Source organism: Metopolophium dirhodum, chromosome 1 (assembly GCF_019925205.1).
Source record: "Metopolophium dirhodum isolate CAU chromosome 1, ASM1992520v1, whole genome shotgun sequence".
Taxonomy (NCBI): domain Eukaryota; kingdom Metazoa; phylum Arthropoda; class Insecta; order Hemiptera; family Aphididae; genus Metopolophium; species Metopolophium dirhodum.
In genome coordinates, this window is record NC_083560.1 from 75,221,870 (window position 1) to 75,238,910 (window position 17,041).

The 17,041-nt window shown below is 28.5% G+C and overlaps 2 protein-coding genes across 2 annotated transcripts; both read right to left on the reverse strand.

Moving 5' to 3' along the window:
* Positions 1–5,157: 5,157 nt before the first annotated feature.
* Positions 5,158–6,231, reverse strand: LOC132934239 (uncharacterized). The gene has a single exon (XM_061000524.1). It carries the CDS (start codon positions 6,229–6,231, stop codon positions 5,158–5,160), a length of 1,074 nt encoding a protein of 357 aa, XP_060856507.1.
* A 4,840-nt stretch (positions 6,232–11,071) lies between these two features.
* On the reverse strand, positions 11,072–16,874 carry LOC132937185 (ring canal kelch protein-like). Its single transcript, XM_061004009.1, has 5 exons — positions 16,618–16,874; positions 13,983–14,240; positions 11,584–11,762; positions 11,426–11,522; positions 11,072–11,328 (listed from the first exon to the last, which is right to left on the reverse strand). The coding sequence occupies exons 2-5, from the start codon at positions 14,004–14,006 to the stop codon at positions 11,320–11,322; spliced, it is 309 nt and encodes a 102-aa protein (XP_060859992.1). The 5' UTR covers positions 14,007–14,240; positions 16,618–16,874; the 3' UTR covers positions 11,072–11,319.
* Positions 16,875–17,041: the final 167 nt, after the last annotated feature.

A 17,041-nucleotide genomic window follows, 5' to 3' on the forward strand; every position in this document is an offset into this window, starting at 1 on the left:
TAGAAAAAAGAATGTGGAAAAGAATTATTTGTAAAATATTGTTCATGGTTACTATAGAAATATAAAACATATTTGCATAACAGTACCGGCCCTTGGTGTTGGTGGTGGGGGTGGGAGGGGTGGACAAGCGGTGGGGTCGTAATATTACGCAAATTGCGACCCGTGTGGACGTGATATTTTCTTAGGAAACGGGTTGTTATTGACGAAAATCATAACTGTACCAATTATACTTAGCTATACACATTGTTATTGGCTTGAAAATATTCCATCATATTTTATATTCATAATTTAATTACATAGTACAAGAAACATTAGTTAGTACCATTATGTACTTTTGGAACCCGGCGCGCTTCAGAGTGTTACCAAGGGAGGGGGCGGGGGCATTTTTTTTAGCTATAACTAAATTTTTCGTGTTTCGTCACAATGTCGTTATGATGCTATATAATATGCTATCGACCATCGTCATATGATACGTCAATATATACGTAAACCGTCTGTCGACAAAATAATATTTAACATGTTACAAATTACATTGTTATGATTTATGATTATTGACCAACAATGGTATTTTCCACAAATTACTAATTAGTTCACGGTCTAGGGTCTGGCGATACGTTCCTACATGATACACATCACATATTAATATCATATGTTCTTTTCAGGCAAATTCAAATTGTTAAATATCTAAATCAATTATCTAATATAATAATTTAATGTTCATTAGGAGAAATATCAAATATAATATGTATTAAGAAATTAAACATTTTTTAAAGCCTGGGGGGAGAGCATAGCTTGGGCTTGAAACGACAGCTGATGACGGTACTAAAATAGCATTAACCTATAACATAGTATAAATAGTATAAAGATATTATTTTGCTTTCATAATTAATTTAATTGTTAAACTCTTTTTGTAATGAGCCTCGAATATAATCTTTACACAGCCTACATGGCTACATGGGTAACGCGCGCAACTTACTACGAGACACTGTGTTAATGATATACACATAACAGCCCAATTATTAACTATCATCATTATTTTGTTTAACTATAGCTTCTATAACAATCATATATTTATTATTGTCTATTTGAATTACCTACATAAAATAAATATTTTTGAACTTGGATTACTGAATATGCGTACGATATTTTGATATTTTTATGTTTTTTATATTATTTTTGATATCTTGACTTGATTATACGTTCGTATGTCCCCGATAGTAATACTAATACACGCATAATGTACCGCACACAATACACATTACAATAAATTAATCGAATCTCTTTACTCTAAAAAAAAAATAATATTATTTTGTATCAAACCAAATTTCAAATTTATAGATGGATTACAACATTTTTTTCTATGTTAGAATCATTAAATTAATACTTATCTGAATTTTAAAATCAAGACTGTTAGCCGATAGGTAATATTTTATTTACAGGCATTTATTTGAAAAAACTATACTTTATACATCGTATATTGTTTGTACCTACTCATTTTGTGTCTAATATGAAAAAAAAAATTGGATTTTATTAGTTTATACATACAAATTTAGATTTCTAACAAGCCCTTAAAGTTTATAAATATAGATCAAGTCCGTTAGAAATTAAAATAAATATAGATAAATATAGATTTATATATGGGGCCCCGAAAAATTCTGCACTGGGCCCCGAAATCCAATGGGCCGGCACTTGTGACATTTGTAATTATTGTTGTTATTTTAGATTCTGAGTGAAGCGATGAATGTGTTGGTTTTACAATGATGTGTGTTTTTTTTTTTTATTTTTTTTTTTTGTGTCTGTCATCACCTTTTAGGACAGTAAAAGTTCTAGGATTTCCTTCAACAGAAACTTTTCTGAAGTGAATCTAGTTGGTACTTTGGGGGGGTCAAAAGTAAAAATTTCCCAGTAGTTTTCAAAAGCGACGTGAAAAACAAAAAAAAAATTAAGGAAAAACGGGAATTTGTACGCAAAATCTGTTTTCGAGAAAATCGATTTTGGTTTTTGGTGTAACTTTAAAACAAATGACCGTAGGGGCATGAAATTTTTACTGAATGTTTATATTAGCGTTTTCTACAATTTTGAAAATATTTTGACTCTTTTTGAGCTGTTTACGGACATAGTCAGTTTTCAATATTTTTAGTTTTTTTTTCTATAAATATCAATAAAATTATATTTGTTGGGTAAAAAAGCGTGAAAATTTAATATAAGGCTCCTGATATATCGTTCTAATAGCAGTTGAAAAATTTTAAAAATACATAGGCACAATTTTTTTTTATAAGCATTTAAAGTTCAAATGTTGACAACATTTATCAAATTTCAAATTTAATAATTATTTTGTAGTTAAAAATTTATAAAATGTTCAACTTTTATAGCTAAGGATTGAAAATTGAAAACAAGACTATACGTAAATAGGTTATTTATAAATTACTTTATTCACAATAATATCATGAAATATACTTGGTAATATCATAGGCTGACATTCGCTCAGAATCGTTTTTCTTATACAATGATATTATATCATTGAATTCAAATTTAACACCATCCATTACAGTGACCAGCTTGTAACCTACTGTACAGCAGAGCGACATCCACTTACCCACCTTTTTATATTTTTTAAAATGTTCCGACTGAAAAATATATGGTTCAATGAGTGATGGGTTCGTCACGACCTCTTAAACCTGTTCTCCCTTTGGCCCTGATTACAATATAGTAAGTGGTTATTAAATTAATATAAACATTTTTTAGTTACTATAAACCCAAATAAAAAGGTATTGTGCATTTTTTTTTACATATAAAAACCTGTATATGAGTGGTTAACCAAAACCTTAGTAGTTCATAACTGGTTTTCAAAACCAAAACCGTAAAATTTGTTTTGGTTTCTAGCCATTGATCAATTGGGCGGTTCCATTTTTCTCCACATTATTTTAGGCTGAAATAGTGAAATTATGTGTATTTTCCTCCAATATTTTAGCCAGTGTTGTAGTATTACATTCCGTATTATAAAGATAGAGTAAGGCTAGGATCCAGGGCTTGCAAACGTTATAATAACGTTATATTTTATAAAAAACGATTGCAATTTGTAAACGTACTTATAACGGAAAACGATAATCAAAAATAATTAAATACCGCAAAACAAAACATAACTATTAACAAAATATATTATATATCATTAAACGAAACATAACACAAAACGTAATTTATAGAATATCATTGACCGAAAAATAATGCAAAACGAAATATTTTAAAATCTATTTATTTAAAACTTTAAAAGGTCTATTGGTTTTATAGAAACATTTATTTCATGCGACAATCTCAGAATTGATTATATAATATTTTGTATCCGGGCCATTACCTTCCTGAATTAGTTATTATTTTTAAATTATATAAGTATTAACACTATTTTAAATAAAGATGAACGCAAAACTTTTATAACATTTAAGTCTGAATAACGATAAACGCAAAACTTGGATAACGTTTTAATTCTGTACAACGATAAACGCAAAAGTTGAATAACGTTTTAATTCAAAATAACGATAAACGCAAAAATTTCGTAACGTTTTAATTGTAAATAACATAAAACAGAATTTTTTTACAAGCCTGGTTAGGATCACATTTTCGGTTGATACATTCTGGTATCGGCTATATCTATATTATCAGTTGTCGATTAATCCTAATAAATAACATTATTTATTTCTTTTGATATGCATAAATTATTTATTATTTATTGGTGGAAAATGGACAGTGAAGGAAAACGGTATCTCGGTTTTGGAGGAAAATGGCTACGGCCGATCAATCTATAGTATTTTTTTATAATGACACCAATTTGTGGCGCAAATATGCTATGATTTCCAATTATTCCAAATTGATTTTTTGTATTAGTATCTACTCGTACAGACAATATTCCGGACGTGTATTCGTCCACACTGGCCCAACTATATAGTTCGTACCTATTTCGGTGGCAAAACGAACGTGGTCTTATAGGCAAATAAGTAATTTAATTTAGTTAATATAAGTAAGGTACTAATTTAATTATAAAATTATAAAGGTAATTATTTTTGAAAGGTGAAACAAATCTATACATTAGCTGTGAAGTTCAGGTTCAGCATGATAATAATAATGTATCAATGAAAGATAATTACAATAATGATTTTGTTTTTGGTAAAAATGACTTAGATTGTAAAATGTGTAATAGACAATTGCCTGAAGATGCTTTTGACCAATTAGAAAACTGGATACATGGTATCAATTTATACAATTTGAGAGTAGAGTATTTATAGCTTTCAGTAGTAGTTTGCATGAATTGGTCATAGGTTAGGTTAGTTAGACAAGACCGAATTGAAAGCTTATTGATGGAAAAGGATATTGAAATCAATTACCATGAAGCCATAGATACGTTTGCAATGACTTCAGACGTTTTAAAAAAACAATTATTACTTAAATATTTAATTTCATACTTTTAACTTTGTTTTTAGTTAACATAATACTATATTAACTGTAAACTGTCTATACATTATCTAGTTTGCTGTAAAATATGTTAATAAATATAACATTATAAGTATAAAGGAACTCTTTCATCTCTTAGAATGCAATTATTTTTTATTATAGATAGATTTTATTATGTTTTATTTTCTTTAGTTTTTTTCAAAAACAACAGATGATAATACAATACCAATACAAATCGCATCTGTCAATTCAATTGTCCTCTAAGCCTTAGAGTCTAAGGAAATAAAAAAGGAATGTTTGAGAACCAATAATTCACGATATAGACATGTATTATTGTACCTACTGACAGTTTTACATTGGGTTAATGATTAAAAACAATTATTTAGTTAGTTAGGTATGTTTTTATTCCATACAAAATAATGTTTTATTTTTTCTTTAAAAATGTTTTTTTATACAATTGCAAGAGTAGTAATGATATTTTATTTTATAATAAAAAAAAGTCACAAAATCGTTATTACTTATTATTTTAATTATAATTATGCTTAATAATTGTTACTATTATATAAAAATGTAGAAGTATTATCAAAATCACAGACAATTACAAGAATAGATTTTCCATTATATATGTTTTAATAAGTAAATTATAACCATTTAGATAACAATTGTAAAGTAAAAAGTCTTAAATGTAGACGACTACACGTAAAAGGTCGTGACTCATGAATGACGTGAAAATGGCATTAAAGCAGTAATTGGATTGAAAACACAGTTACCTACCAAGCGATGCTGTGCTAGTGCATCGGCACCATACAATTTATACTTCCTAGGCTGGAAGTTAAAAGTTTTGAAACACTTTTTGCAAAAAATTAAACGACGTTGACTTTTATTTATTTGTGAACTAACGAGCCGAGAGAAATTTGAAATGTATGTATAATGATTTTTGTTTTCCGAGCCAGTGATCAACAACAAGTCAAAATGATTCGGCATCTCTTCGTCGGTCACTCGCAGCGGGTACACCATCAATTGTGCCGAAAATGTTCTATTATATTTAAGACCATATACGTTTACGGACGTACCTGGATTCGCTCGCTCGAACAATGTTATCTCCGATACAGTCGTGGGGACGGATAACACGGAAAAGTCGTAACGGTGCGCCTCGTTAAAATAATTCGTACCTACTCGACTACGGTATTTTGATACGTGTTTTGCCAGAATAGCCCACTTGAAGCACAGCTGATCAATGTTTTGTGGGTTAACTACAGCCTTTCGATTTATAATATTTTCCGGCAACGTTAAGTATGACCAACTGTCTATCGGTGGGTTGTACTGGTGCACGCCTAAGGTCAGTCCACCAATATACGATATAAAGGCGAACCTGCGATCTTTGCCAGCGAAAGTTTTTTCTTTGGTGAGAAGAAGAGTAAGATCGCAATCGACTAATCCCACGACGTTACTGTACACAAATAATTGTCTAGCTGGAGAGGTGAACGTGTGGTTTTCGGTGATATTGTCCACTTCTGCAGATATGACATAGGTGGTCTCCAATTTGAGATCGTATTTAATTGGGTGAACACTCACACATTCGCGTAATTTTCCAATCAATTCCGACTCTATCGAGTGTAGAAAAGCGCGATTATTGGTGATATTGTCAAAATTTTTTCTAAAATACCATACGGTCGTGCGTTGAAGCGATGAATCGCTCTCGACGAAGCCGCGCGTATTCACCGATTGTATACGGTCCTTTTGTATCTTATTATTTTCAACCAAATTCTCGGAATAACGCTGTGGCATCAGAGACGGCGCCCCTCCATAAACTGTAGCAGTAGAGGTGGTTGTGATATCCGGTGACTGGACGAGTGCTGGAGCACTGCGGGACGCGGTGGTTGTGTGCACTTGACATGTTGCGGCTACCGTCAAAGGCTGTATAGCTAGTTGTTGGACGTCTGGTGTTGGAGCGGGGGGTGTCCAGTGTATAACCGTGGAGCGACCTAACACGGATTAATAGTATTAAAATGTTGTTATTATTACAATATTGTAAGAGAAAAAATTGATTTACCTATTGGTGGGAGTGGGACACCCATTTGCGTGGCGTTGTGACATCGACGAGTATGACTAGCGGAATCTATTTTTTTTAAATAATTGAATTAATAACCTTGAGTTAATTTAAACAATCTGTGTACTTACTGTGAGCATTTCGAATATGTCGGGATAAATTGTCTCGACGTGTAAACATTTTGAAACATATATCACATGAAATAGGGGATGCGCCATGAGTGTTAGCGTGCTTGAGCAGATCGTCTATAAGAACATACACTTTCCCACATGTTACACATTTAAACATTTTTGGAAATTTAATTAGCACAGTTTAAAAATGAAATCGTTAAGAAACCGGACAGGGACGTTATGAACGGTTGAGCTAAGATGACCGACTGATTTGTATAGAGCATGCAGGGTGGTAGTAGTATATATTATATACTGCAGTATACAATCCACATGTAGTACCAATTGTCGCGGGCAGTGTACCTTGCGGTACACGAGTAGCCGGAGGGGGGGGGATATAACCTTGTCCGATACGATATGCGTATTGTATATAGGTGGTTATGACTCAGTGTCGGGCAGCACACGATTCCGCACATTTTTGTAATACAAAAGATTTTAGATTCTGAGTGAAACGATGAATGTATTGATTTTACAATGATGTGTGTTTTTTTTTTTATTTTTTTTTTTTTTTATTTTTTTTTTTATTTTTTTATTTTTGTGTCTGTGTACACGATAAGTAGTCGAAATAATGCTTCGATTTTCGACTTCAGTATCTTGTTCGATGGGAAAGTGAATATCGTTGGTGCATTGGGGAGGTCAAAATTTTAATTTCCCAGTAGTTTTCAAAAGCGATGTGAAAAACAAAATAAAAATTAAGGAAAAACGGGAATTTTTACGCAAAATCGATTTTTAACAAAATCAATTTTGGTTATTGGTGTAACTCTAAAACAAATGACCGTAGATGCATGAAATTTTCACTGGTTGTTTATATTAGCATTTTCTATACACCATAAAATTTTCCAAATATTTTGACTCTTTTTGAGCTGTTTACAGCCATTGTCAGTTTTCAATTTTTTTAGTTTTTTTTTCTATAAATATCAATAAAATTTTATCTATTGAGTAAAAAAGCTTGAAAATTTAATAGAAGGCTCCTAGTTTATTGTTTCAAAGGCAGATGAAAAAAATTAAAAATCCTTAGTCACAGTTTTTAATTATAAGCATTTAAAGTTCAAATTTTGACAAAATACGGAAAAATCACGAAAAATAGCAAATTATTTTGATGAGAATTCATAAAAATTTTTCTTTTTAAATCTAAGATTTGAAAATGTAATATAAGATTACTCATAAGTTTGTCTACCTTTATCAAAAAAAAAATGTCTAGAAGAAACTTAAATTAAATTTTTATGAGCGTCTGAAATTTATATTTTTACAACATTTGATATTTACTCGATTTCTCATGTAACGATTTTTTTATTTTATTGTAATTAAAAAACGAATGACTGTAGATACTTGAAAATTTCACTGAATGTTTATATTAGCATTTTCTATACACCATACAATTTTGAAAATATTTTGACTCTATTTGAGCTGTTTACGGACATTGTCAGTTTTCAATTTTTTTAGTTTTTTTTTCTATAAATATCAATAAATTTTTATTTGTTGGGTAAAAAAGTGTGAAAATTTAATATTAGACTCCTGATATATCGTTTTAATAGCAGTTGAAAAATATTAAAAATACATTTGCACAATTTTTTTTTATAAGCATTTAAAGTTCAAATTTTGACAACATTTATCAAATTTATAATTTATTAATTATTTTGTGGTTAAAAATTTATAAAATGTTTAACTTTTATGGCTAAGGATTGAAAATTTAAAACAAGGCTCCACGTTAATAGGTTATATATAAATTACTTTATTCACAATAATATCATCAAATATACTTGGTAATATCATAGGGTGACTGACCGTTTTCGCTCAGAATCGTTTTTCTTATACAATGATATTATATCATTGAATTCAAATTTAACACCATCCATTACAGTGACCCACTTGTAACCTACCGTACAGCAGAGCGACATCCACTTATCCACCTTTTTTTTTATTTAATCCAAATTTAACACGATTTTGCATAAAAATTGTTGCGACGTTGCCAGTTACGACGAAAAATAATTATAATAATAATATTAAATAAAACAATTAATAATTAAAAATAATAGAAAAATGTATTTCAATTCTATCGTGAATAATATTGAAGTTTGATTTGTATGCTTAAATATTAAATAAATATACTCTATTGCAGGGGCGCCATTTGGGGTATTGCAGGGTATACATAGGCGGCCCTTCTTTTCGACGTATCATATTGGCCTGCCTTAATTTTATCCTGCCGCCGATGCCCGATGTATTAGTTAAATTTAATTAATTGAAATAATTAATATAAGATAAACATAATTTATAAATAAAGGGATATACATAGATATACTTGGATATTAAAGATATAGAAAAAAATGTATATTAATGAATAATGATATTATACTTTTATCAGTGTTATCACTTAAAATATTAATTATTTTTCATCCCTAATAGTAAGGTTAGAAATAACTTCAACATGGCTACATTTCAATTTTCATTGTTATAAGTTACTGTGGCCTGGTGGTAGAAAAATGTGGCAGCCCTATTTTAAAACTGAAATGGCGCCCCTGCTCTATTGTTGAATAGTAAAAATAAAATAATACAAAAATAGTCAAATTAGTTAAAAAAAAAATAAAAATAAGTAGTTAATCACAATTATTTCCCTTGATATCGAGGACCAATTTGTGATCAAAATTGAATGATATCAATTTGATTTGTTTCATACTTACAGTATGCATAATGCATTGATGGTGAATTCCATACGTTCTTTTTCTATCATGTTCACAATATTTTCCGATCATTATATAAAGTAATTGATCTGATTTTAGTTTCGGTTTCTGACTGAAATTCCATCAATACTTTTATAACTAAATAAATATGTGGGTGATGGTGATAAAATTGGCCGTTATATGTGTGATGGAAGCTTTCTGAACAATTAGTTGTCATATAAAAAGTATAAATAACTATTTTAATTATAATTTATTTAAATTTTTATTAAAAAAATTAATTTTACCTTCGATTTATTGAAGGATTTTCTGCCTACAATTCTGGTGCGAATCACGTGCTAAATATCTGTAGTTTGTTTATAGAATTTCCTTTGGGGGGCTGGCCAAACATACGTGAATAAAAGTTAATATTACTTTAAAATCTAAAATCCTTTATGTCTGAAAAGGGCCCCCTAAATATGATAATGGAGCCCTTTAGGGGGTAATTACGGCATTGATTATACCTTGAATTATCTATCTTCTGTAAGCTGTGCTTGTGGCGAAGATAGGGTTACAAAATTAATACTTATACTTAAAAACTAAAACTAAATACAATTGTTACGTAATCATAAAATACAGAAAGAGAGAAAAAAGAAAAAAAGAATGAAAAAGAACATTTTCAAAAACAAAAATAAATAAAATAAACCTAAGTTATATTTAAAGAAACAAATAATCATTTTACAATTATTTTTTTAATATTTTTATGTTTGCTATTAATATTAATATTTTTCTTTATAGAGAAAGGCGTAGAATTGTAATATTTAGAACCAAGATAATTAACAAATTTTTGACCAATTGATTTTTTTAATAGTGATATCTTAGCATCATAGGATGGAAAATCTCTTTTATTATTAATTTAATTTTTATCAACCCACTGATCTAAGTTTTTAACCACCCACAGTATAGCAATTACGTGTAAAAAACTGGTAATACGTTGAACTCCTTAAAGTTATGACTAGTTGATCCAACATAATTTGTTTATTGTATAAACTATTATATATACGTTCATATAATATAACATAATTTGGGGTTTGCAAATATATGGCTCGATCATAAACTATGTAGACAACACTAGCTTATTATTTTCCGATACATTATGGTAATTTGTATATACTAAAGCATCTACTGGCTAAACGAAATTATTTCAAATTCATACATTTTTTTGTACTACTAAAGGAGTATCTTGTGTCGATACAAATATCTGTTTTTCAAATGAGAACCTTCCCTCTTTTACAGTAAATTATTTAGGGCAAAAAGACTGCTATTAATTGTCAATTATATAGTATTACCATTGAATATAAATACCAAAGATTGCTCACTGGTCGGTTTTTCGGAGTCACAAAATATATACTCCCGGTAGATGGCGAGGTGACGTGACTACTAGCATTTACAACGTTATACGACATTACTAACCACAATTTCGCACCCATTAACACGGCTGCCCAGTTTAGTCAGATTGGATAACGTTGTAATCGCTAGTAGTCACGTCTAGCCATCTACCGGGAGTAAATATTTTGTGACACCGAAAAACCGGCCAGTGAGCAATCTATAGTATTTATAATCAATGGTATTACACTATTACCTACTCTGCGAATAAATAAACTTTATTTTCACTAGAATATTTGAAGAAAATATGTGGATGATTTATTCAGAAGTTTACTGAGAGATAATAATATAATAGACAACTAACGTTATTAAAAACCATTTTATTCAAACATTCACAAAATCAAAAATGTATAAAATACTTAACATGTGTTCATGTATTATAAATTAATATGAATATAATATACAACAACCAACAATGAAACCATGTATAAGCTAATCAGTTCTCAAATTTGATGGCAAATTAATGACTAGTGCACCATAAATTCTTGTTACACTTGTTGGAAATGATTCCATACTCCACGTGATGTTGTTGGGGCCGTATATTTCCACAGAATCCAAATTAGTAGATCTATCAAATTCGCCAATAATATGCAACAAACCATTAAATGTGTCAACTTTTATATTAAAAATGCAATGTAAACATTTATGAATTTTAGAATGCATACTTTTTCTTCAAATGGACCATTAATGTAATCACGGAAGATTAGATAAATCGCTTCTTCAGAAGATAGAGATAGAAATTCATCAGCTTCAACCACTTTTCTGAAAATCATGAAAATAATATTTATAAATAATATTCACTGACAGTTATAATAAATCTTACAAAAAATATGTTTTTATGTATTCTTCAGAACTTAACAATAATTCCATACAGTTATAAAAGTCAGCAAGTTTTTTGATACCAAGACAATTTGAAGTATTCAGTTGTTTTAGTAAAAACTCAACACATACACCTTTTATATTATAATCCAACTGTAAGAGAATAGCAGCTGGGCACCATACCTTAACAAATAAACAATAATAATTAATTTAAATAATTTTGATTATAATCTAAAATAGGGTTATCAAGTTTTAAATATTCTATGTGGGTGGAACATTTTTATTTTACCTAATGCAACATTTGCAACTTTGAAATATTTTATTGAATATTTGTATAAAGCTTAAATATAAATAAAATCATCACTATCATCTTTCAGGGCGTTTCATTTTTAGATACGTGAAGTACTGGTAAATCATTTACTCTTGTTTATGTCATTACAATTGTTTTTGGTCGACTTAAAGAAGATAATGAACAGTTCGCTAACAACAGCAGTGCACTTAACATCATATCACTGATAAATTTACCATTCAATTAACGTTTTGTACTAAAATTTTCCGATACTAAATCTTTAAATATTTTGACTCTCCTAAAAGTTTCCATTTAATTGATGCAAATTATCAACTTAAAGTTTTGATTTATAAACATAAGTTTGGTCATTAGAACCTTATATCCCCGTTGTGTCCGTTCATCCATTAGTTACCAGTAATTACATATTACTATATGATTGTTAATAAATAAAAATATATTCTTTTAAAATATATAATATGAAACTATATTCTAATTAAAATACATTTACAATTATAAACCGGGATGCTCGCATAATCAGCTTACCTAACTTGTTAATAAAAATAAATAAATATACAATATTTGAGTAATTAAACATATACTTTAGATTCTGAGTGGAGCAATGAATATTTTGATTTTACAATAAAGTGTTCATTATTTTTCATTTTTAGTGTCTTTCATCGCCTTTCTTTAACATCTTTTCTGGTAGGAAAATTAATTCTAATGGTATTTCGAAGGGTAATTAGTAAAAATTCCGTTTTTAAAAGCGTCCAGAAAATCAAAATAAAATTAAGGAACGGGGATTTTAACGCTAAACTAGTTGTCAACTTATAACTCAAAACCAATACTCGTAGGTAATTTAAATTTTTATCAAATATTTATTCAACAATTGTCAATACTTGATGAAATTATCAAAATATTTGACTCTTAGAATATGTTTACAGTTTTATTTCAATTATTGTCGATGAATAATTTTTTGCTTTGTCAAATAACTTGAAAATGTAATACAATAGGTTTCTAATAATTTGTAATTAGTGTAATTAATAATAAGTTGAGCGTAAATTAACAATAATTTTTTATATGCGTTAGAATTTTAATAATTTTATTAAAACTGTAAAAAATTTGAAAATTATTTTAGTTAGAAATTCATAAAAATTTTTCTCCAAATTATAAACAATTTTCTTATTTTGTTGACATTTAAAATGGAATAACCGTAGATACTTGACATTTTTACTGATTGTTTAATTTAGCATATTCTATAAACAGTATAACTTTCTGTCAATTAATGACAGTTTTTGAACTATTTAAGACTTATTCAATTTTCAATTTCTTTAAGTTTTTTTTCCATAAATATCAATAAAAGAACAGGGGTTATTTTGTTTCTTAAGCATACAAAATTCATAGTTACACTATAAAATAGGTGCTTATGAAAAATCTTGTTTTAAAATTTCAATCGGTACTGGTTTAGTTGACGTCGCCACTTATATATCTTATTTTCGATAAAACCATTTGTTTTTATTATTATCATTTTTAATACCATGGTTTTTTATACCTTTTTTATCTGCGGTATAAATTGTATAAAAAATGATTGGCACATCGAAAATATGAGAAATATAAGTGGCAGGGATTAACTAAACCAGTATCGATTGAAATTTTAAAACAAGATTTTTCATAAGAACCTGTCATAGTGTAACTAAAAATTAAAAAAATTATATAAACAGACTTTTTAATGAATATTTTAACAAAATTAGATATAATTTAAACAGAGAAATAACGATTTTAATTATTTTTTAAAATTTCAAAAAATAATTACTTTCTATTATAATATAGACTGACAGAATCAGAATCGTTTTTCTTATACAATGATTATATTATATTAATTTATTTTATAATATAAATTAAACTTAAGAATAGTATGACAATATACTATCTTTAATATTATATCATTGAATTCAAATTTATTACATCCATTACAGTGACCCACGAGACTTTTATTACCTATGGTAGGTATACGGAAAACACCACATACAAATCCATATTGTGTGGCTGTTTCATCACCACATCCTTTTATTTGACATATAGCATATGGCTATTTACAATTAAATAATTATACCTACCATTACGTTTTGTTCGGTGACCATGATTTCACCAGTATAAATGTGCTAGTATAACAAGTGTTGTCAGATGTTGGAGTCTAATGCCGGGTCGCATAAACGATCGATAAGTAGTTATCGGTTTGATAACACAGAAATTGGATTGATAAGAATATTGTCTGTTGCACAAACAATTTTTATCCTTAATTAGAACTTGCTCTTGGCCACTTGTCCTTGGTACAACATGTTATACAGAATCCATCTATTTTATGGACATAACACCTTTAAAAATATATTAATAATGATAAATTATTTATATTATGTATGTGATTAGCTACTAAATTTTAATAGTAGGGACTAATAAAATAATTCCTATAGTTAATATACTTATACATTTCTATATCAGGGGGGGAGGGGTTTGGTTATTTGTTGTTATCATTGGCGCTGAAATCCAAAATTTTACCTATGACATTAAACACCTGCACATAAAATGTTGACACCCACCTATTTCTTATAATTACCCTACCATACAACATTTATAGTTTTATGTTGTCTACTAAACAAATGTTCATAAAATAACTATAGAATAACAAAGGTGACCCCTACCTACTAAAATCATCTATGACAATTGTCATAGGTAAATATATATTTTGGCGCCACTGGTTGTTATGTTATGTTGCAGTTTATAAAATATAAAAGTATGACTCAAAAATAATTTAAAACAAATTAAATAACTTATGATTATAATTATTGGTATTTACCTACTTAATAAACAAAAACATTTCTTATTTATAATTTAAAATAATTAATATGAATAAGTACTTAGTGCCTACAAAATGTATTATTATATTTCATGCTTGACAAAGTATTATTTTATACATTTTTTTAAAATTTTTGCTTCAATATGTAATACATTTTGAATTTTGTCAAAATATGCAGTAATAACAAAAAAAAAACACTTGCCAAATCAGGGATCGGCATGTAAACTTTCTTGATTTTTAATTTTTAGAAATTATTTAACTGATATCATACCCAAGCGGTATAAAAATTTGAATCCAGAAAAATGTCGGTGTGAACAGCCTCACAAAAATCATTTTCATTTTCATTTAGTGAGATAGATCTTTGAAACCGGAGAGTGGATTTCGTTGTTTGGGATCTTGTTAGATTCACATTGGTTAGGAGAAGTGCAGTGAAGATTTTCAGAACTTTATCTTTAGTAGTTAATTCATTACAGAACATTAAAAAAATTAAAACAAATTTTATTGGGTGTTTTTTGATGTTTATCAGCTTTACAGCTATGTAGTGAATTAATAATTGGAGATAAAGTTTTGAAAATCTCTACTACACTTATCCTAGCCAATGTGAATCTAACGAGACCCCAAACAGCAAAATCCGTTCTCTAGTTTCGGAAATCTACCTCGCTAAATAAAAATCTAGCAAAAAATAACTCTTTTTTTATCTGTGAAAAATTAAATAATTTTTATTTAAAAATTCTAATTCTGCATTTAGTATCTACTTGATAATCCCTTTTTAATGAGTTATCAACCGACTTTCTAGCTAACATAGTTTAGGAGAAAAGTTGAAAAAATATTATATTTATATTGGGACTGTTCGCGTCGACGTTTTTATGAATTCAAGTGGTTATACTGCTCGGGTGTGATAGCAAATCTCTCTCATTAATATTTTATATTAAAACTAGCTAAATTACCTACCTACTCATCATTACTGAGTTACATTTTTATTATTTTCCTAGTTAACACAAATTCTTGAAGTTTTCAAAATTCAGACTTTTCATTTCAATTACCATACCTACTTACTTGATTAAAAATCAAGAAAGTAAAATGAGCACTAACTATTACTATTAGAATTCGTAAAGATTACTGACAAAAATTCCAAAATGTGAAAAGGAAAATATGCAATTGCATAAAAGTTTGCGTTCTAGTAATGATAATGACATTAGCACAGACTTAATGCTACAAATAATAAAATACCAAGTAATATAGTTAGTAATTACTATTATAACTGTGGATAACATTCTTTATAGTAATTACATAAATAATATTTTAAAACACTTTTAAAATTGTTTTTAAGTTAATTCATCATTGTCAATGTCTGGAGACAGTGTAATATATTTATATTTATTAATGATTAATATAATTAGGTGTTATTTAAATATTTATACAATATCAACAAAAAATAATAATTTTGCTAACTTGATAAAATTGTATTTGTATCGTAACATCACAATCATAATATTGTTTAGAGATAGTATTAAGTATATTATACATTTTTACATTACTTATAAAGGTGCTAGTGTCGTTTGCTACCTTCCGCTGCGTTGTTGGTTTGGTACAGTATATAGTATAATACTTAAGGCCTACCAAGAAATTGTTAACTAGGTACCGATAAATATGACATATTCTTATAAATGAATTTTTATTATATTTTATTACAGGAAAGTACCTGCGACTTGTGTAGTTACGACAAATAACATTAACATATTTGATGTCATAGAAAACTATATTTAAATAATAGATACCTACATCACAGAATAGATTAAATTTAATCTATTCTGTGCCTAGTTCCTACTTACCTACCACATTATTTGATTACTTGTAAATAATTTATCCACCAAGACAACGATAACTAAATGACTTACTTTTTCTGAGATGACGTAAAAACGACGACATGGTAAATAGATGTATACTTATGTGTTATGTATATAACAATATATTATACACTTTTCAAAATACTAAAAAATGATGATCGTTAGCAATAGATATTAGAGTTTTAGTTTAATAAACTGTATTTAATTAGTAGCTAGAATACACCGTTTTTGGTAGACAAAAAACATGTGTACAGTGTACAGTAGTAGCATACACGAGAAAAAAATCTGGAAAAATAACTCAAGTCCATATCAATGACTATCACTAGAGAGCGTACATCATGGACTAAGATATACAGGACTGGGCACGACAAGGTTGAAGGGTGTGGGGGGGTTGACCACGAAATGTAGTACAACCGGCGGTGTTCGGGGGGATATTTTCCTTTTAGCATTACTAGCTCTGCTTAGAGGATATTTA

Bases quoted from the DNA above. Each gene is read 5' to 3' on its own strand.
- LOC132934239 (XM_061000524.1), bottom strand. From the start codon at position 6,231: ATGCCACAGCGTTATTCCGAGAATTTGGTTGAAAATAATAAGATACAA.
- LOC132937185 (XM_061004009.1), bottom strand. From the start codon at position 14,006: ATGGTCACCGAACAAAACGTAATG. The intron at 11,763-13,982 runs GTAGGTATAATT...TTATTTGTTAAG, and splicing joins TCACCGAACAAAACGTAATG to GTATGGTGCCCAGCTGCTAT. The intron at 11,523-11,583 runs GTAAGATTTATT...CATGATTTTCAG, and splicing joins TACATAAAAACATATTTTTT to AAAAGTGGTTGAAGCTGATG.